This window comes from Vanessa cardui, chromosome 18, assembly GCF_905220365.1.
Source record: "Vanessa cardui chromosome 18, ilVanCard2.1, whole genome shotgun sequence".
Lineage (NCBI taxonomy): Eukaryota > Metazoa > Arthropoda > Insecta > Lepidoptera > Nymphalidae > Vanessa > Vanessa cardui.
In genome coordinates this window covers 8,541,092-8,563,204 of record NC_061140.1, presented here as the reverse complement: position 1 = coordinate 8,563,204, position 22,113 = coordinate 8,541,092, and the positions used below count along the sequence as shown (strand labels likewise).

Below are 22,113 nucleotides of genomic sequence, written 5' to 3'. Positions count from 1 at the left end.
AATGTCCTTTGAAGTGAGGCACGGAGCGCGAAGACCAAGATAAAAGCAGTTAACACGTTAATTTTAGTCAAAACCGTGCCATATGCGACGCTGCAAAAGTCCGCCACTCATGCGATTACAAACTATGCAACACATGAAACAGCCAGGCATAATAAAATTATTCATAAAATAGTTATTTATGTTCTGTTAATTTCGTAAAACCTACAACAACTGTAGGCAGTGCTTGCTACGGGTTTGCAATACACGCCGAGCCCTATAGATCAGATATGTCGTCTAATTTTCGAGAAATATTCAATTATACCTACATATAATTGTTTTCGAAATAATTGCATAATACGCAAATTACGGAATCTTCTTCGTCTTTTTAAAAAAGCAAACGAGCTTCGGAGAACTGTCTGATAATGAATGGTAGTCCTTATCCAGCACGTCTTAAACACACGTTTTACATATTCTTACCGTTAATCGTCGTGTAACAAGGTAATGCAAGCGTGATCAATGAATGCCGATAATTTTATTTCTTTCTTCCAATGATAAAAGACTTAACGGCTCGTTAACGACGCCCACGTAGTGAAAACAATAATACGATTAAATTATTTCTGACAGTCAATGCTAAATGTTTTGACTGACAATCATATAAGGTGGAAGCTCTTGTTGTAACCTCTGATTCCTCACTTATTATCCTGACAGAATCTTTGAAAATTAACCATTTCATATTCGAATGGGGACTATTTGTTTTATGCGATCGCATGCAACGAATACTTTTATTACATATTATTTAGCGTATTTATTAAATTAAATAAATTTACATACCAAAATTAATTGTTTTACTAACAATTTGTACCAAAATTTTAGACTTAAATCTGCAATCAATGAATTGAATAACTCGTTCAACCTATTTTTCATTCGACCAATACATTAACATTGTTCAATAAACACATCTCAACAAACCCTTGACTATTCTCGTTAACCCTTAAATGGGTGACAGAAAATTATTATTTCTCAATCCGAACGGAATGAATGACCCCTCGTTTGTACGAAACCAATGAAATATGTAACAAAGAAACGGGTTGTGTCGGGGTGTACCGACGAATAAAGAAAGCGATTATTGGATATACCGACGCATGTTGTGATGGAAGTTATGAATAACGAATTAAAGGGTTGTCGGAGGGTCCAACAGTTTACGGCGATTACGTTGTTGAAGGGTAAATATTTACTATTCCCTATGTAAATTGACAGGTGTCGTTTAGCTATTACGAGATTTGCTAATCCCTCTACCGAAGTATGACCTATTGTCAATCTTTTTTGAACTGTAATTGGAGTTTTATTACATTTAAAAATAAAAGACAAAACCTCTACATACCTGACGGACCTGCTTATATTGTTCTTCAAAGCTCCATCCAGCAGCACTTCCCTCTGATGACGAGGACGAGGCGGATCCTGCTGGTTGGGCGGGCGGTGGAGGAGCGGGGGCGAGGAACGCTGGTGGAGCATAGGGGAAATTTCCTCCGCCACCAGCGAGAGCGAACACGCTACTTGGAGTGGACAATGGCGCTCCTTGTGCCAGTGAAGCCAGAGAAGACAGATGTGGGTGCAACGAAGTCTTGAGAGATTCGAAGTCATCACGTACCTGGAAGAATAAATTTTTGAGTTATGTTTGACATATTTTATGTTCTATTTTTAACTTAAATGTGACAATATTTGTCAGCTTTAATGATATTTTTTTAAAACTTAAACAGTGGCAAGAGTTACTTTAGTATTCTGCTTAATAAACATTTAAATATATTTTAATGTGAGTATTTCAAGTACAAACATTTTAAATTAGATATTATTTAAGTTAGAACAAATTCTTGTTTTTTATAAAGCCTTACTTTCAGCTCCCTTTCGAGCGGCCGTGGCGAGTTCCTCTGGTGGGTATGGTTGATTTGGTGGTTGTTTATCTGATGGCCCAGAGACCCGTGATGGCTCATATTGTGGTGTGGTTGGTGGGGCTGATGCATTGGTTGGTGTTGAGGCTGGTGGTTTGTTGGAACGTCTCGCCCCACACCCTCGTCTGAACTATCACAAGACTGGTCTCCGGAGGAATCGCCTTCAGACCGCGCAGACTGTGAAAGAAATTATATAATTAGAAACCCAGCAACCTTATTATCATTAAATGGTAACATTGTAACGATAAAGTACAAACATGATACAACAAAATACAAATCTGAAATTCTATGTGTAATTCAGTGTTGCGACTAGAAAAAGCATGTATCAAAAACAATGTATCAGAAAATGTTCAGTAAATAATGACTTCAATGGAGAAATAGTATCGCTCAAGTTTTTTAGTTAGTTCAAGTGTATCATTATGTATCTTGAACACCGGCTACAGATTTTTCCATTCATATCTAAGCGTCTACGGTGCTGGGCTTAGTAATTGGCGTATTTTTAAATGAGCAAGGAGCAGGTGTCCTGTGAACTAGTCGGCTGGACCAGCAATTATGCATAAATGTCGCGAGGCGTCAGGCGATTATATATGAAAAGGAAAAATTCGCCCGACTCATTAACTGTCCCTCCTGTATGTTCTGTTGCGTGTGTCCAACTCGAGATCGTTAAATTGCAGAATTATAGCGAGACACCCGCAATGTATTAAGGTATTTACACAAAAGTTTTTTTTCTTAAACGCCGTAAATAATACAAGCGAATGGGACGAACTGATTTGAGGTTTTTGCGAGATTTTTAAAGCACTAAATTGAACTACGATTCTAAACTTTGGCTCAGATAAATCGCTATGCTAAGTAACACTGCCAGCTAATATTCGCTACTCTATGACAACGAAGGCATAAATATCATAGTAACCACCTCTCAATTTCCCGCTGCGATAAGGCCCACCTTCTCCCCCTTTGAGCATTTTCCATCACGGTGCTCCAATGCGAGTTAATTTTGTTTGACATTGAGGATTGGGAGGTTTGACACTCGTGGCAGAATGACAATGAAATTAGACATATGCATTCCACACGATATTTTTCTTAAGTACCGAGTACGAAATGAATTAATAAATAAAAATTTTAACAAAAAGAAAAACCGACTTCAAACAAAACACTATTTTAAAACAAATGAATATGCACGAAAAAGTAATAAAAATAATTGCGTATTCAACATATTTTTTAGAGTCTTCCTAAGTTAAATGAAATGAAAAATATTAGACTACTTAAAAGTCGATTAACGATTATATCATGTAGTTATAATTATTGTTATATTTGGAGCCGGTGTCAGCCACGGTGCCCTTGCCCCAAAAATCAAAAGAAAGAAGCGATACGAGCCCCTTGATTGATCCAGTATATTATTGTGTAAAAGGTAATTTGTAAAAAACATATTTGTTAAAGTATTCTCGTATTGTTTTTTGATAGATATACTGTAGGGTTTTATTGGCTGACACCGACTCCAAATATAACAATAATTATAACTACATGATATAATCGTTAATCGACTTTTAAGTAGTCTAATATTTTTCATTTCATTTAACTTAGGAAGACTCTAAAAAATATGTTGAATACGCAATTATTTTTATTACTTTTTCGTGCATATTCATTTGTTTTAAAATAGTGTTTTGTTTGAAGTCGGTTTTTCTTTTTGTTAAAATTTTTATTTATTTTTTGATTTTAAGTGAAGCTGATGTTGACTAACTATTTTTTTTTTAATATGGATAGATTAAGCGTTCCGTTTATATGAGTCAGAAACTACTTCGAGGACAATTTTAAAGGAAACTTGCGAATAAAGCAAAAATAGACTTTCGAAAATGCGGATTTAATACGTCACGCGGCGTAAACTACAAGGATCCCTCGAAAGAGCTGTAATCGAACTCAGCAAAAAAACTTTGAAAAAGACCAACTATATTTCGTACATCATATAACATCACATCACATACACAAAATTTGATTAAAGATAGTAAGAAATTCTGCCCCATATCGCACCCTAACTGCGCGCCGTATAGGAGTTCCATCACTACATAGTATAAAACAAAGTCGCTTTCTCTGTCCCTATATCTTTAAATCTACGCAACGGATTTTGATGCGGTTTTTTTTAAAAGATAGTGTGATTCAAGGGGAAGGTTTGTGTATATAATACATGAACAATATAGTAAAGAAACACTGATAATTTTAGAATTTTGCGATGTGATGTCGTAAATACACAAATTCTGTAGTATATTTAGTATCAGTATTGCACCCGTGCGAAGCCGGGGTGGGTAGCTAGTTGATTATAATATTCGACTATGATAATTACGTAAACATAACCACATTACGGAAGGTGACTCAAATATCCAAATAACCTATAAATAAAAGATTCGACTGAGTATCGCTAACGTGCTCCTCAGAATTGTTCCGTTCCCTTCCGTTCCGTTACTTTGTCATGGATCCTGTGCTCAGAACCTTACCAAACTTTCACCAAATTACCCTTGAAGTATATATTTTATAATAAAAAAAGAATTATCAAAATTGGTTAACGTGATTTTCAGTTATTCACCGATTTGTCGCGCATATACATAATGCAAATTTAAGACTTATGTCGTTTTCATATGGATACCATCATCGGAAAAAAATTAAAAAAAAATGGGACCCCACGGGAAGCACTACCTTTCAAACAAAAAAAAATTATCAAAATCGGTCCACCCAGTGAAAAGTTATGAGGTAACAAACATTAAAAAAAAAAAAAAAAAAAAAAAAAAAAAAAAAAAAAAAAAAAAAAAAAAAAAAATACAGACGAATTGATAACCTCCTCCTTTTGGAAGTCGGTTGAAAAGACAAATGCTCATGAAAATTCAGTTATACTATACTTGTCTGGGTTTGAACCCACAACCATCGGTGAAGATGCTCCATTTAAAAGATATTTATTTTCAATTATAACTAAACTGAAGTTTCAGCTTTAATAAATAGTAAATCATTGCAAATAAAGTTTTCTTCTCTAGACTCTTTTACAAAAGATCTCAATTTCCAAATGAGGTAGAACTAAGTGCACGAATACAAATAATTCCTTAATGGTTTACATAATTGTAGTGTTAATCGATACCTTGTATCGAAATTACTTGCGTATTGAATAACGTACTATGTTAACACAGCAATCGGGTCACTTGGCTAATAATCGCCCGCAAATATTCACGTACAAGTAATTCTAAACACATTTTAATTGATACTTCAATAACGTACAATGTTTAGGTTTTCCATCCGCAATTATTTTAGTTTATGTACATACTAGCTTCTCGCTCTGATTTCGCACGGGATTAATTAATATTCAAATGTTTTAAATTACACTCATTCATAGTACCTATATCACTACCGATGTGACGCTATTAGACAATTTAAAAAATGTATTATAAATGCACTAGCTACCCGTCTCAGCTTCGCACGAGTGGACATAAGATTTTTTTTGTATATTTTGTTGTTTCTTTTCTTCGACATGTTTAACAATTTTCGTTCTATTTCAACTTATTCACACAAATACCTAAATAAATTATACATCTAAACCTTCCTTTAAGGAACACTTAGTCTATTAGTGAAAACCCTATAAAAATCAGTCCAGTAGTTTTGCACGTATCGCGAACATACAGACAGAAGCGGTCGGGGAACTTTGTTTTATAGAATGAACACATTTAGTTATATTTATAAAATTATTAACAATACAGAACATAAATTATTCTAGGGAAACCAAAAAAAATATTACTTTAAGTCTTTTAGTAAGACTAAATATAATTAACAAACCTAAAACGCAGTCAGGCCGTCAGTTCGAATAGTCAAACATTATTAGAGATTTCAATGACGCTTTTAATCAATAAATAAATAAGTTATAAGTACTACGGGTACAGAATCTTCCTATGTATGATGATTCTGTGTCTAATTTCTGCACTCTTTTTATTTAACTATTTTTTGTACACATTACAAAAATAAAAAAGATTTCAAAATTTGTGTAACGCGAAACTTGTAGTTCGATGAAATATACAAATCATTACAAAAATATATATAACCTACGCAGATCATCAGTCAATTAAGAAATATTGTATTAAAATTTCACAAAAATGTTCAAATTTATGTGCACACAAAGTTATTTAGCGAATAAAGTTAATTCTTTGTGGTTCGCTGTCTGCCTGAGGCGTTAACTTTTGAAAATTATTTCACAAACATACGTACATATATAATATGATAACGACATCGATAACAGATGGTTGACTCCGAAAACACCCGAAGCGATGTATAACGATGCTTTAAATTGTCGCAAATACAACGAAATAATATACTTTATTGCCAGCCATTAAAATACGAAAAGTATTTCTTTTTTGTTTTTATTTTATAGATAAGTTGTCACCACCGCCCATAGATAATTAGCTAAGAAATGTAACCATTTCTAAGATCGCTAATGCGTTACCACTTCGTAACAGAGATGATACGTCCCTTATATCTGTAGTTATACTGACTCACTCATCCTTTAAACAGGAACATAACACTGAGTATTACTGTCTGCTGGTAGATTATATGATGAGTTGGTGATACCTACCAAACGGGCTTGCACAAAACCTTGCACTAAGTGAAAAGTAACTGAAAACTTGAACATATCAATTAATTTGCAGGGGATTGATGTCTCGCTTTAGACAGTAGTTTATCGCGCTGTAACTTCTCGTGGTGTCAAAAATTGACGATCAGTTTAGTTGAAGAAACGTTCGCATCCTAGCTATTGATATTTTGGTATTGAATATATTTAAATAATCAAAAATTGAAATTTAATACCACTAAGATTCTATCATAGTCAGGTATTTTTTGATTTCATAAGTAAGTTCAATTGACTGGAATTAAAATGACTAATAAGTATTGTCACTTTCATATTTATTACGTTCGTAGATATTCATTATAAAAGTACTAGTAACTTCTATATCAATAGTTGTTGAAAGACCTTATCAAATATCTATCTGATGTTCTAAAAACGCTGAATTTTGATCAGTTTATACATTGTAGATTTTAGTTGACGTAAGTTCATACGAATTAATAATTATTATTAAGAATGAGTAATGTTAAACATAATATCATATAGGGCATATAATAGTGACACGTCTTTGTAACATAGGTATAGTACAACACAACTTAGATGTAGCATCGGCAAATTCAATACAACCGATTACTGCCTATTTATACAACCAATAGAAATAGCTCCATATCGCGCCAATCGTCGCTATAGATTCTCGCATCAGTTCAACCCGAGAAAGCAAGTGCATGTAAATCGACGTGTCAAATCGACGAATCTATTAGGTTATATGATATTACAAGTTATTACGTTCGTGTAAAGATCATATTCACATTAGAAATAAATATTGATAATTTGGGAGAGCTACTACTATAACTAACTAACACTTCCTACGAACCTTCGCAATAAATGACAAATCATTTAAAAGTTTCTAGTCTCTAGTCGACTCTAGTTTCACCAGATAATACATTTAATTTAACATTCCCCTTTCCGAGAAGCTGGCTGCACAGCACATCGATGACAAACCTCGCATTAAGCTCCCAAGGCTAGGTATAAATGGCGCGTTTATATAAGAAAACAAGGCATTGCGGATCCATTTCACGCGAACCGACTGTAATGAGCTCGGCGAACCAGTCCCGAGTCGATAACCGAGTACTTTAAGTTCCATCGGAATCAATATAACAAAACTGTAGGTAATCAGATCGTTCGAAATGAACGCGGTCGCCGCCAGCCCGCGGCCTCAATTACGGCATTAAAATTATTATTTTATTTCCATTTTTATTTATTATTCGCATTATTATATTGTGTGGAGTTATTATCGGTGAAATGTTTCGTTCGGATAAACGCTCCGGACCGACACGCAAGCTTCGCGCAACGCTCCGTTTTAGGGTACTTTCGGTCGAATCCGATTTCAATATTTTTATTTCCCTTGCAAAACTTTTGACTAACTACCATATTTATTGTTAATCAACACATTCAATTCACTGCCAAAGATTTTTATTTAAATATTTCATAATCTAACCAAAACACCTATACGAAACAAGTGTTCCTGAAATCATCAATAGCTTGTATTAAAACTCCATCAATTCCTACAGAACCCTCCAAATCCATATCGATAAATGTATCCCTATAAGTAACTCGAGATATAATACCACTTTCTCATGGTTCACGACTGCTACCGAATTCCTCGTTTATTTTTTCTTTCATCTTGACCGCAATTTGATTTAAACGCTTTATCAATAAACGTAAGACGATTTCGGTAATACGAAATCAGCGTTAGGTGCGTAGGTAAATAGCTGCCCTGAAATATGATTATATTATTATCGTCGAGTAGAATAAACAGTTGCAAGCATCGTTAAGTAGGATAGAGTTAGCATTGCGCTAATTCCAACTCAAACAGATTTAGTAGCGCTTGTCGAAATCTGTCGCGTGATTTTATAATAAAACTCTAACTGTACTCCGATAAAAGACTCGTCTATATGCGATATTGTATTGTACATGTCAATAAAAGTGACCGGAATTTTACTATAACTTAACACTTCGTACGTCGTAATATTTATCTCAGCTCGGAGCTAACTGCCCTTAGGGTCGGGATGATTTTCTATTGTAACTGCTTTTCATTGGAAATCATTTACAAAGATATTTTGTAATAATGTAGAGCGAATTGTTCATATCTGTTTTTGTTTTATTTAATAGTAATAGTTAGTTGCATCAGCCAATATTGCCCAATCAACATCAGCCTGTAAATTCCCACTGCGGGGCTAAAGGCCTCCTCTCCCTTTGAGGAGAAGGTTTGGAACATATTCCACCACGTTGTTCCAATGCGGGTTGGTGGAATACACACGTGGCAGAATTTCTATGAATTTTTTCACATGCAGGTTTCCTCACGATGTTTTCCTTCAGCGCTGAGCACGAGATGAATTATAAAGTCAAATTAAGCACATGAATCAGCGGTGCTTGCCTGGGTTTGAACCCACAATCATCGGTTAAGATGCACGCGTTCTAACCACTGGGCCATCTCGACTCATAATATAGCCCAATAGTACACGCCAATAGAACACTTGAATCTTCACCGAAAATTTTGTGTTCAATCTCGTAGTCGAAGGTCTCCGAAAGTCAACCTGTTCTGGGTATCTACCAACTCTCACTGGAGAAATGGAAAAAAAGTTCGAAAATTCTCCTCCAAAGCAGAAGACCTTACCCCAGCAGTGAATTTATTTAACTTTGTTATAATTTACATAAGGTGGGATACTATTATATTGACAGATTTAAAAACATCACCATTTTCGAAGCAACGATATGAAAAGTAAAGGAATTTATCGATCGGAACCATTAAAAACGGACTCGCTTATTGTTTAAACAAATAATGTATGAACTCAACAGCATTCTCAGAAGATTCCCGAACCAATACTAGCCGCGATACAAACAGAAGGACACACCATTGATTAACGCCTTCATCAAACCAATGCAAAGGACTTTACACCCAATCATGTAACACATGAGCACCATATTAGAATATCATAAATTTTTTGAAAGATAGCAATGAATGAGCCATACTTAGAAAAGTGCTACTTTATGTTAAAGTTACCGAACGTTGGACGTAATCTTTACCGGCCATAAATTTGTTTTACGACGAATATTGAATCCTAATCCGAAACGATATTGTTAACATTATTTAAAGATAGAGCTTTCAGTGAAATCGCTGTGTCTTCGTACGATATATACCGAGTTATATTTGTTATAGAAATCGTAATCGTCTCTACGCGAGCAGCTTTTATGAGCCGTAATCAAATAGAAACTTGTAATGAAAGATGTCGTGTACGCTCAGCTTGTTTGATATTCAAAGCAAATACACCAGTAATAAAATATTGAACATTAAGTTGTTAATATCGTCGAATATATACCAGTGCGAAAGCGTGATTTAAAATGTATAAACTATTCGTGTTAATCACACATGTATGAAGAGCAGTATCTCTTTATATTTGATTTGTTGAATTTCTTTGAATATACACTACATGTAGAATAGAAATGTTATATTTGCCTGATGACATTAAAATGCATTCAAAATTCGAACAGAAACAAAATAAAAGTGCACGTTCCCGAAGGCTACGTGATGTATGCGTTCGCGCATCCACAATCCCTGGAACATTTATTAGCGGTATCCGTCACGACCAGCTTTGTCCACACATTAGCAGAGTTAGCACCAGGATCCCGGCTACCTGCATATTTACCTAGACCGAACCACGTATTTGTCTAGATATCCACACTTATCTGGCGTTTCACGAACCTATTGCGACATTCATTTGTGCAATGTATTGTTGACGGTGTAGGGAAATCTGCCTTAAGGTTTGCGTAAGCGACGAGGGAACCGTTGATTGTACAAGATGCTTATTTAACTAATAAACTTACTCATTCTGTGGCACAATCGTTCACATCTATAGGAAATACTATAAAAGCTTGAACGACTTAATATTCCGTGAGATACTTTTATGAATCTTATTTGAATGTTAACAAAAACAGTCATCATAAAACTGTATAAAAGTGAACAAAGACGAGAACAAAACGATATCATAGAGGGGATAGTTCCCGAGCGTCACAATGTTGCGGTATTAACTGCTGCAGTAACATTAACATTAGCGCACATAAAATAACCGCCAATAAGTCGAGGCACGCATCAAACCGTCGACAAAGCAACAGGTTCTTGGCTCGACAAACACACGATGTTTACATTACGATCCTGGGGCTTCATTTAATAATTCTCGGGAACTAAAAGCCTTTGAACATTTCATCAGATGACCCTCGCTGTTTGCACACACTCCTGCCTCGAGATGCTAATGTGGACACAAGGACTTGTATCGCCGATCGGCCTCCGATGCTTTTATTGTTAGCTATCCCTTCGAATAGCTCGGCTCCTTCTATTTCACCGTTGTCCTTCACTGTTCGATCTTCAGTGATATCTTGTTTAAACATTCCATCTAACACTTTTTGTACGATTACTTTTTTTGTAACGAGAAAATATCTTCTAAATTAAACCGATTTAGTTACATTTAAGTAACGACGCAATCTGTAAATCTATCCGTCAACGTCGTATAGACAAGCCAGGAAGCTACTACAACTGTTCAAAATGAGCCAAGTGTTTGAGCAAAACAAAAGGTGATAAGGAGAGGTAAATAACCTGACCCATTGACGGCGTGACGCCGCGCCGTCACCGGCACACATCACAGCGCACTGGACGCAGCGCGCCGCTAACTCATGCCTAACAGCTGTTTAACGCTTCAAATACTCGCTAAAATATTTTCAGCGTCGATTACGTACAAACGAAATATTCACTTCTTTGCGTTCACTAGCTTTGCTACGAAACAAAGACATTAAAGGTACTTCTTCTATGAGGTATATTTTTAATTATTCCGATTTGAAACCCACTTAATGAGGCGACTTAAACACAATTCGTTCGACAATTTGTAATAGATGTCACTTGAAATAAACCGACACATTGAATTCGATCACTTAATTTTATTCAAAATACCGCAACAGCGGTAAGTAAAAAGAGATCGTGTCGCTTATTGTGATGATAATTATTTTGGAAAACAAAAACTAGAAAGCGGTCGGTCAAAGATACCTATCTGTTAATTATTGTCACCAAAATGGCGGACGCTATTGTAAATGATTCAAAATGGCGGAGTAACAAATCAGTGAGTTTCATGTACATCGTTTGATTGACGCGTGCCAGATAGCGCGGCGTTAATATACCTTAATATATATTTATTTATGCATAGAAAGCGCAAATAAAAACGAGTTATTTCGAATTAGAATCGAGATAAATCTGTGCTTGCATAGTCGTACGTGTGACGCAAGACGACGACAACATCGATGAGCAATTAATAGAGTGCGCAGGAACATCGGTCCGCAGGGCTATTAACACAATATTTGACATTGGAAAATATCGAAATCGTTGAGACAATTTCGAAGCGTAGCAACGCGAGGCGTTTAAATATTGACGTTTCTCACGAGCGTCGCCGGCGGACGCGGCTCGTGCCTCTAACACACCTCAATGCTTCACTGGCCCTATTCCTTCCGCTTTTCACACAAATAGGTAATAATCGATTGGTTTTATTGCGTGCTATGTGTAGGCGCGCCCGCTCCGCCGACGGGGTGACACTTCGAAGAATCTTTTAAAATGTAACATGTCGTATTCCTTCGAAGTCGATGCGTGGCGTCGCGCTAAGTGGATGCTCAAACTAAAACGTAACTTTGCTTACATAAATACACGTATTGAGCTCTTTCCGATCACTCTGAGCGATCAAATGACACATGCCATTAATATTTTGTAAAACGTGAATTTGTCATGTAAACGCCAAGGATCGCTTTTGTTTACATTAGTCAGTTCCGTAAACTGTAAACAACCATCATTGCATATAAAAAGCCTTTGTGATTCTCGTTTATTTGAGCTGAGTCACTGCGAAGGTACAAATCGCAAATCCGCGAATACGTCGCGACTTTTAGAGGAATAAGGAAGTTTGCTCGATGATAAAATTGTATGTCGAAAAAAAAGTTAACATTTTGAATGACTTTATTTAATTATCTGTGGATCAATAATGATTTCGAACGGATGTGGTGTGGGAGAGTATTTGAATAAATCACCTTATTAAGCATTATCCTCGTGTCACTTCCCTATACAAAGCAATTATGACGTAGGTATTTAGATATCTCTGATTTTCAATGGTATTTCTTTTATCCTTGCCTATAATTTTCCTAGTATTTTGAAAGGCTATTTCCCAATCTAATCATTTAATAACTTGATCACTGAATACATTAAATTAAATACTATCTGTTAAAGCCTGTTAACATCACACTGTCAGTCTAAGGCCTCCTCACTCTCCATTAGAGAAGGTTTGAAGATTACAACACCACGCGGCTCCAAATGTATTTGGTGGATACAAGTGTGATTAACATCTTATTTTGTTTTAAACTCGAATCAAGGACATATTAATTCAATGGTGATTGCCTGGAGGTAAACCTTCAATCATTTTCTTTTATAAGGATGTATAAGCTATAGAACATTTGGGCAAATGTGCTTTTTTATAAATTGTTGATATGACGGTAACTATTTAAAAATCAGTAATTATTGCTTTCATTTATATAAAACATTGTCACCGTTGTGTGTAAATAAAAATAACTGGCTAAGTGTAACACGTTGTCTCGCACTGAGGGTTCCGTACCACTGCACAAATACACCTATATAACAAATTCCCAGTTTTGAAATAGCTTCATCTACTTGTCCTACAAAATATTGATTAATAGATGAGGTCTTGCAAATTTCATGATTTATTTACTAGCTCAACAATAAATGAACTATAGATTTTGATTCCCTTAAAAGTAAACTTAGAGGTTAGTTATTTCCACAAGTCTAAGAGATCACAGACTTTAATATTTAACATTAATTTCAACTTTAATCTCCACTCCTTTAAAGGATCTTAACGGACAGACAGACAAACAACAAAGTGATCTCTTAAGGGTTCCTTTTTTTCTTATATAAAAACAACCGTACAGAACTCTAGTAATCATATCATAGTCCAAACGGTAAAATATAAATACTTATATTCTGTATATAACTGATGTGGGTTTATAGGCAATTAGAATGGCTACTAAATATGTAATATTTACAATTATCTATGTACATTGTAGTTTATTTCGTAACGCATGAGACAATGGCGTATGCGGTGTATCGTTAAAGGTTACACCGAAGTTTAATTACTGAGGGTTTGTGGTGCTCGTAAACGTTGGACCAGGAAACTAATGCCATAACCGCAGATAGGTCACCTGACGAAACGGATACCACTTTGTAACTGTACCTGACGATAAAATTAACTTCTTTGTTTTTTTTTCCTAACTGAAAGACGAAGGTTACAGTTTAAATTATCTGTATTTTTTCAAAATTTACTTTGTACATCTTTCTTTTGTTAATTTAGCTTAAAATGCATTCCACCTTTAATCGAGTTGATATGTAAAATAAATAAAGATCTAAAAAATTTAAGTTGTTTTTTTTATATAAAAATATTGTCATAATAAATACCCTTGCCATAAATTTAAATGATGGGTAGCTGGCAATGTTTATAAATCTTCCTTCCCAAAGAACGAGCAGAGCTGTTATCAATCACATATCGATGTCGGTCCGGTAGGCATGTATTGTCGCGTATCGACAATCGACATCATTAATTTAATTTGAATATTTCTGACCGATATCGATTCGACATTTGACATGGACAGTGTATTGTTTTAGATTAATATTTTAATACCGCTCAACACAAGGTTAAAATCATAAGGCTTTGTCAAACTACGCGACGTTATCGACAAATTCGACGTCGTTTTATTATTCCTGAAGAAAGCTGTAAGATAACTGTTTTATTTCCAATTTGTTATATAGATTTTAAAATACCCATAATCAATATAATAATAATTTTATTTTTTACTTATTATATATATTATAACACGTTACTTATATTTGGCAACATTTATAAAATACTGTGTCAATTAATGACTTTCTAAATTAAAAAAAAAAATTGTTTAACTATATCTAAGCGAGACTCTAGTCAACGTTAAGAATATATCAGATTTTTAATAAATAACTAGTAATATTTCCTATTTATAAAACTCAAAAAAAAGTATTTAATATTCTTATTTGTAATTTTAAATTAAACTACAAAATCATTACCAAAGTAACTCAAAACATACGGGCTATCTCATAATGAGTGTGTTTTACTTCTTTTAAAAAAAAAACAACCACAGAGTATATTTTACATTAGCCTTCGAAAAGTCACCCATCAAAACAAACAGGCAAAATCAATATGAACCCTTCCCGATAGCGTTCAAATAACGTCACGTCGATTTAAATAAGGCGTAAAAAAACTCGTTTAATATTGACGACAGTGCTTTTTATATAAAAGAACGTGTCATTCGTCTGTCCGTAACGTATCGAACCGTCGAACAAGGAAATTTTATTTTTTTTATTTTATAAGACGAAGAAATGCTATTGTGCGCATTTATAATTTAAAGTAAATTATATGAATAACTTACACAAAATAATTGTATCAAAAAAAACGAAAAAAGATTTTGCAATGTCAAATCTAAATTTTGTTTTTTTTTTATATAGGTACCTATATTATATTTATTTACCTATAAGACGAAGTCCCTATTTGTATAACAAATATTTGTAACTGATACCTACTTATATTGTATTTTATATAACATGTAATGTTTCTCACAAAACATAACTTAAAATTAATCAATAAAAATCGTTTTAAGAAGTCAGATAAAGTTGTAGGACGTTCGTAGTATAGTTTGATGGAATCTAACCGATCTGTCAACCATCATTGTATTATGTTAATATATAGGTTTATTCACATCAACCCACGTTTGAATAAATCATAACAATTCCATCGTGAATCTAAATTGTTATTGTGATTTATTTAAGATGTTATCATTAGATTACTGACATGATATTTTTTACTGAACTTCTGACGTAAGATGTTATTAAAGAAGGGTTAATCTAAAGGTAAGTAGGTACACACAAATACTACAATAGATATGTCAGCTAAGCATTTAATAATTATCTAAGTTTATCTACCTAGCTCATCAAATTCTACATAAGAAAAAAAATTACAAAAAAAAATTGCTTACTTCTTTTTTCAAAGTTATTCCGCAATTCCAAATCTGTAACAAAATGATGTAATTTATAGTTAATAGTATTAAACAAAACAAAATTAAACTCAGTGATGATGTTATAAAAATAAAAAGATACAAATGGTCACACTTTCTTCGTGTTTCCGATTAAAGAGCCGCACCCCGCAGCGCGGGCGCATCTTATTTACAAACAATCGCAGCTTAACTCGCATTCGCCTTTATTAATTTCCTAATACTACCTGAATACTTCAACACAATAAACATGTTAACTGTACTCTTTCATTCTATAAATATATAAAAAAATCATCTTATTATTTCTGATTTTATTTCGATAAACTCGAAAACAATAATATAATTTAAATCTCCACAGGTAATAAATTTAATACGAATGTCAATCTCAATATATTTTTATCGGTCTCTCATAATAATAACACGAGCCGTTCGATTACGCCGTCATAATACACATTATAATATTTTATTCCGACATTCCCAGTATGATATTAAAGAATTACTCATCCAAATCAGATAATACGAAATACGCATCGAACACGATAATTAATGAATAATCTCAGATGGTATGACATGAAAGTAAGATCGTACTTAAAAATACCAAGCTCACATGCTTCGAATTATTGATAAATCAAAGGAGTTCTCGATGAAAGAGGTACTAAATCAAAGGCTTCATATTTTGACGTATAGCGCACGCCTCCCGATCACACTGTTTCCGCTAGATGGCGCGATAACCACCTGTCAAACTGGGCTGTCATTACCTTATTAATGGCCATCGGTCATCATTTTGATAGTTAAGAAAATTGTGTCATTATTATATTACTAAAATGTGTGTCAAATGTTACTTTTAAAATTAGTAACATATGTTTAACATTTTTTAAGGATATATTAAGATAAATTTCAATGAAAGTGAGTAATACTGTAATTAGACATATCAGCGACATAACAGTATTTCAAAGAACAATGGTTCACCCACGCAACGTCTGGCGTGAATCTTACATTTGCAAATTCATTCTAATTTGCATTTACAGATGTAAATATAATTCCGCATCCGAATGCACTCGGAACCGTTTTAAAAACGCAGACCAGAACTAACACTTTCGCTATTATTCCTTAAAAAAAACTTAAACGAAACCAAAGTCTGTCCAAACGAAAACGTATCAATTAAAAATGGACTCAACACCAACGGATTACGGTTGAAAATGATTATGTATAAAGTGACTTTGGCTGTTTTGAATTGTGTGATTTTTTAAAAGACCACACACGGTCGGCGTCAGCCCCTAGAACAACACCATATCACTTAGTACACTTTACAGGTATATCTAGTAGCGTTAAAGAATCACGTCTTTAATTTGATAGACGCTGTCCTTTAGTCTGTGGTTCAAATAAGAACGCATTCCAAATTTGAAATGTTATTTAATATAAACGTTATGGCTGCTTGATCTGAAGTGATTCTTCAAACATGAATAATGAATTCAAATCGCGTTTAATGAAATGGAAATTTTATTTATCTTTAATTAAGGTCACTAAAGAAATTATATTCAATATTTGTAGTGGACATTAATAAATTATGTTCAGTAATTTAATTTAAACAGTCAACAGGTTTAATTGCTATGCGGAGAATAATTTGATAATTTCGGTTTTTATTTTTAAATTTATTAATTAAAAAGCATTTATTACATTAACACAGATTCAATTATTTTTTATGTAGGTACCTGTATACAGGGTAATTGGTAATTCGACGTATATCCGTTAGGAGGTAATAGGGGTGACTATTTGCATAAATTTTAATTTTGCAATAAATTTTAGTTATCACGTTTTTTAGCTTTTTTCAAAATATGTCAAAAATGTAACTTCAAAACTTTTAAAAAAAAATGTATCAAATAAAATCTTTTTATTATCACCTCCTAACGAATATATATGTCGAATTACCAATAACCCCGTATAATAATGATGATGCTCAACTGAGCTTCACAAGCATTTCTAACATTTACAGTAGTGTACATAATGTATTATGTGTGTATTTCACTTTTCTTTGTTTCTTTATAAATAAAGCAAAGCTGGTAATTTCATAACATACAAAGATACTTATAACTAAACAGTGACGAATTAACAGTTTTAAGTATGCATATGACAAGGCTATGTTAGCTAAGTGTGTAAACGTAATATAATATATTTCATATACTTATCCCCAAAATGTAATTTGTTCATGTGTTTTTAAGAAAATTAACGAAAATCAACTCGTGGAGCTATTTAAATGTTAAAAAAAAAGTAACTACTGAGTTTCTTGCCGGTTCTTCTCGGTAAAATCTACTTTCCGAACCGGTGGTAGCTTCACTTAATTGTAAAATGACGATTCAAAAGTGCTTGTAAAAGCCTACTTAAATAAAGTTTATTTTGATTTTATTTGATTAGTAACAATACAGCTAACTCTGACTTGACTCGTTTATCCGCAAAATGAGCGTAAAAAAAGCCTTCCAGAATCCTTGACCAAAAGATGCTAATAGATTCCCTGCGAGATGATATTTATCTAAATGTTCAAATAATCTACTGTTTAAAAAACACTGGAATGCACTTTGAAATAAACAAGCTTGGAATCGAATTGGTAGGAATCACTTGTGCTTCGTATCTTTATTTGTACATATATACTTATTTATTTATAAAATATATTATTGCAAATATGCTACTGAGTGTGACTAAGGTTCATCTTGCCCGAATGCAAAATGTTATCAGGGTTTTTAGCTGGCTTTTTTAAACTATTGAATCGTTTTTGCGACTGTCGTAAATTAATTACTAAACCAATAGTTTCACCAGAAAAAAGTAAATAATTAATTAATAAATTTGACGACCTCCATGGTCGAGTGGTGTGTACACCGGTTTTCATGGGTACGCCACTCTGAGGTCCCGGGTTCGATTCCTGCCCGAGTCGATGTACATTACCATTGTTGTCTTGGGTCTGGGTGTTTGTGGTACCGTCGTTACTTCTGATTTCCATAACGCAAGTGCTTCAGCTACTTACATTGGGATCAGAGTGATGTACGTGATGTTGTCTCATATTTATTAAAAAAAAAAATAATAAAAATTGAAAAAAAAACATAGCTTATAAGGCCCAAACTAATTCCAGGCTCCAAAATATAATACATACAAGTAAAACCTTTTTAGAGTAACAAAAATGACAATATTGTATTATAACTTTTTTTATCAACGAATGCTTTGATAAAATTTCGCGGACCCGGCACAGGAAGGGGCGTGGTCTACATGTTCCAAGTTAGTGACTTCGACGAATCGCTTGCCACACGTTGCGACGCTTTAAAACATTGATAAACAAGTTATTGATATTATATTAAACGACTGTTCAACAAATATTACTTATAATACGAAATTGTTTCGTGTTTTCGAAACTAAATTCTATATAATTCATAGTAATAGCTTACTATGAGGATTTAAGTAACAATTCAAGTTATTTTTTAACGTTTTTTTTTTTTAAATTAGCATGAATATTGTTAAACTTATTTAACTTACAACATCTTAACTTGATTAAACGATATAAAACGGACTCTAAGAGTCAAATTTAATGAAATGTTACCGTTAATTATTTTCCTACTTCAAACATTAAAACCTATTGCGCTCATAATTACTATAAAAGTACCTATGCTAATATTTAGAAATATTCAACAAAGCTCCAATATTATTAAATGGATTAATTTTATAATTAAAATTTGCTTTATATTTTTTAAACGAGTCTTTGAAATGTCAAATAACGAATCTACCATGACAGTTGTATGTGAAGCTACCATCATTATTAACTGTCTATTCTATTCTGTCTGTTCTATCGCCTGACACCTATTTATCTACTGATGAGTAAAAACCTCGATTTTCTTTTGTTATGACCATATAGCGTTTATCATCGCTTTCGCGATAGTTTCCATAAAGCATGTGACAATTGAAATGAGCTGAGATGGCACAGTTGTTAGAGCCCTTGCATCTTGACTGATGATTCAAGCCCACGGAGGAGGCCTTAACCCAGCAGTGGGATATTTACAGGCTATTAATGTTACAACAATGACAATTATACATAAAAAAATGCAGTATTGCCAGAATAAAAACAATTTTTTTACGATTAACATCTGCGTCATCATCAAATAAATTACAATGACATAGAGAAATCGTTTTCAAGTTGCTATACTGTAGGTAGGAAGTCCTTAATGGTCAAATGGCTACTGTAGTTACGAGACCACACAAGACAAAGTAATTGTGTGACAACTTTACATTCGAGAGGGCAAACAGAGGGGGCGGAGGATCCGTAACCCGGAGGCCCTCGACGAACCGATATGGGGGGCCTCGTTTATTCGGGTGTTTCTTTAAATGGTACATATGATTCGATTGTAATTAGGTATTATTATGTAATATTTTTAAAATTGAATTTATGTGTATTGTTATCATAACAGATTTACAAAAAAAAAATGCACCAACCCAATTTCCTATTAATTATAGAGAGTTATAGCAATGCCTTTTTTCATAAATACTTAATCACGTACATACATGTAATCAGAACCAAAAATGATTCGAATATATGTCCCTTCCAAAATTATATAAATACATAAGTTATTAATCTTATAACTTTGTATTTATACATATTTTCACGTCACTATATATGTAGTTGTATTATTTTATATTAATTTACATAATTATATACGAGCATAACCCTCTGAATTTATACTTTGTGATATTTACAAACACAAGAGGTCGTAAGGACCCCACCGGTTGTTGTATCAGCAAGTATAATGCAGCGCAAACTTGAAAGTCATTTTAGGGTTGAATCCAGTCACACATAAAGTTGAGACTGGTAAAAGCTTGGAATTAATAATTGTTGAGTTCCAAGCTATGTTACCTACATACATATATAATTGTATTTAAAAAACATGACTTTATTTTTAAATGTTGAAATGGATTAATCTCTGGCCAGTTCTTCTCGGTAGTATCTAATTTCCGAAGCGGTGGTAGTAGGTAGTAGCTTCACTTAATATAGTTCTAATATAGAAACGACGATTCAAAAGTGCTTTTAAAAGCCTATTTGAATAAATTATAGTTTGATTTTTATTTTTGACTTATAAATATACACTGGAATAATTCAATTTTATAATGCCAAAATACCACGTAGTCAAGATTTATACAGTAACTAGTCTTAGCTCATATTTGTATATATTTAAGCATTTAATGTTATCAATACTTATGTTAATAAATTATTTTATTTTATGAGATTCTATTTTCAAACTTCCTAATAAGTACAGATGTCAAATCATGATATCATCTGATTCTTAAAAAATAAAATTGAATCATCATCGCGTTTAATTGAACGATTGAATAAAATGAATGAGTCAAACAACTTTGACTAGTTTATGAGCGTTCCGTTATTCTCAGATGAATTCGAAACGCTAAATACATCGTTTACTTTAATACTTTGTACTTCATTATTGGAATTCCCAATACATAGACACGTTTTGTACAAATTGTAATGTGATTATTTCAACATTTTCCCTAATATTTAAGATTTTTATCACGTACGTAAATTAATTCTATAAGCTTTTTTCCTTAACCCATACTTCAATGAGCCGGGATGGCACAGTGGTTAGAACACGTGCATCTTAACCGATGATTGCAGGTTCAACACACAGGCAAGCACCGCTGATTCATGTGCTTAATTTGTCTTTATAATTCATCTCGTACTCAGCGATGAAGGAAAACATCGTGAGGAAACCTGCATGTGACTAATTTCATAGAAATTCTGCCACATGTGTATTCCACCAACCAACATTGGAACAGGATGGTGGAATATGTTCAAAACCTTCTCTTCAAAGGGAGAGGAGGCCTTTAGCTCAGCAGTGGGAATATACGCCCTAAAATACGGCCAGGCCGAGGTCGACTACTAGTAATAAGTATAATACCCAATGGTATTTAATAAGCTTCACTTAATTTTACAGCCATTTTCAAGTTGCGTTATTTTACAGCCTTTTATCACATTATTTGGAGCAGTCTCAGCCTTATAAATGAAAATGACATAGCGTTACATATCTTCGCTTCATGGGAGTGATGGGTTGGAAGCTTTATAGAGGCGCTTAGAACGAGTCCCTGCTACTGATCTACACAATGCATGGATCGCTGTCATTGTTATAATATATCTAATTATAATACGTCTGTAATCAAAGGCGATACAGCATTATATATTTATTGAAAGTTTTTTGTCAACACCTTAGAACTTTACTAACGCAACTAAGACAATCTTTGTTGAGAAATTAAGACATAGGTACATACACATATGTATGTAAACAGATGTGTATGTGTGATTCTGAAAACGTCAGTGTTTAAATATATTAGCATCTTAACATTACTTTGTATAAATTAAAAACAAATTGACCTAATGTTTTTGTATTATCGTTTTTT

General features: G+C 33.6%; 1 protein-coding gene across 5 annotated transcripts in view; it reads right to left on the bottom strand.

Annotated features, from left to right (window-relative positions):
* Positions 1 to 22,113, bottom strand: part of LOC124537592 (protein dead ringer-like) — a 115,327-nt gene that overhangs the window by 67,476 nt on the left and 25,738 nt on the right. For 3 of the 5 annotated variants that reach the window (XM_047114465.1, XM_047114470.1, XM_047114467.1), the window contains exons 2-4: positions 15,661 to 15,693; positions 1,869 to 2,102; positions 1,361 to 1,627 (exon numbers count right to left, since the gene is read on the bottom strand). In XM_047114465.1, coding sequence (XP_046970421.1) covers positions 1,361 to 1,627; positions 1,869 to 2,102; positions 15,661 to 15,693 — 534 coding nt within the window. The remainder of the gene's footprint in view (positions 1 to 1,360; positions 1,628 to 1,868; positions 2,103 to 15,660; positions 15,694 to 22,113) is intronic. The other 2 variants (XM_047114468.1, XM_047114469.1) reach the window with 2 other exon arrangements.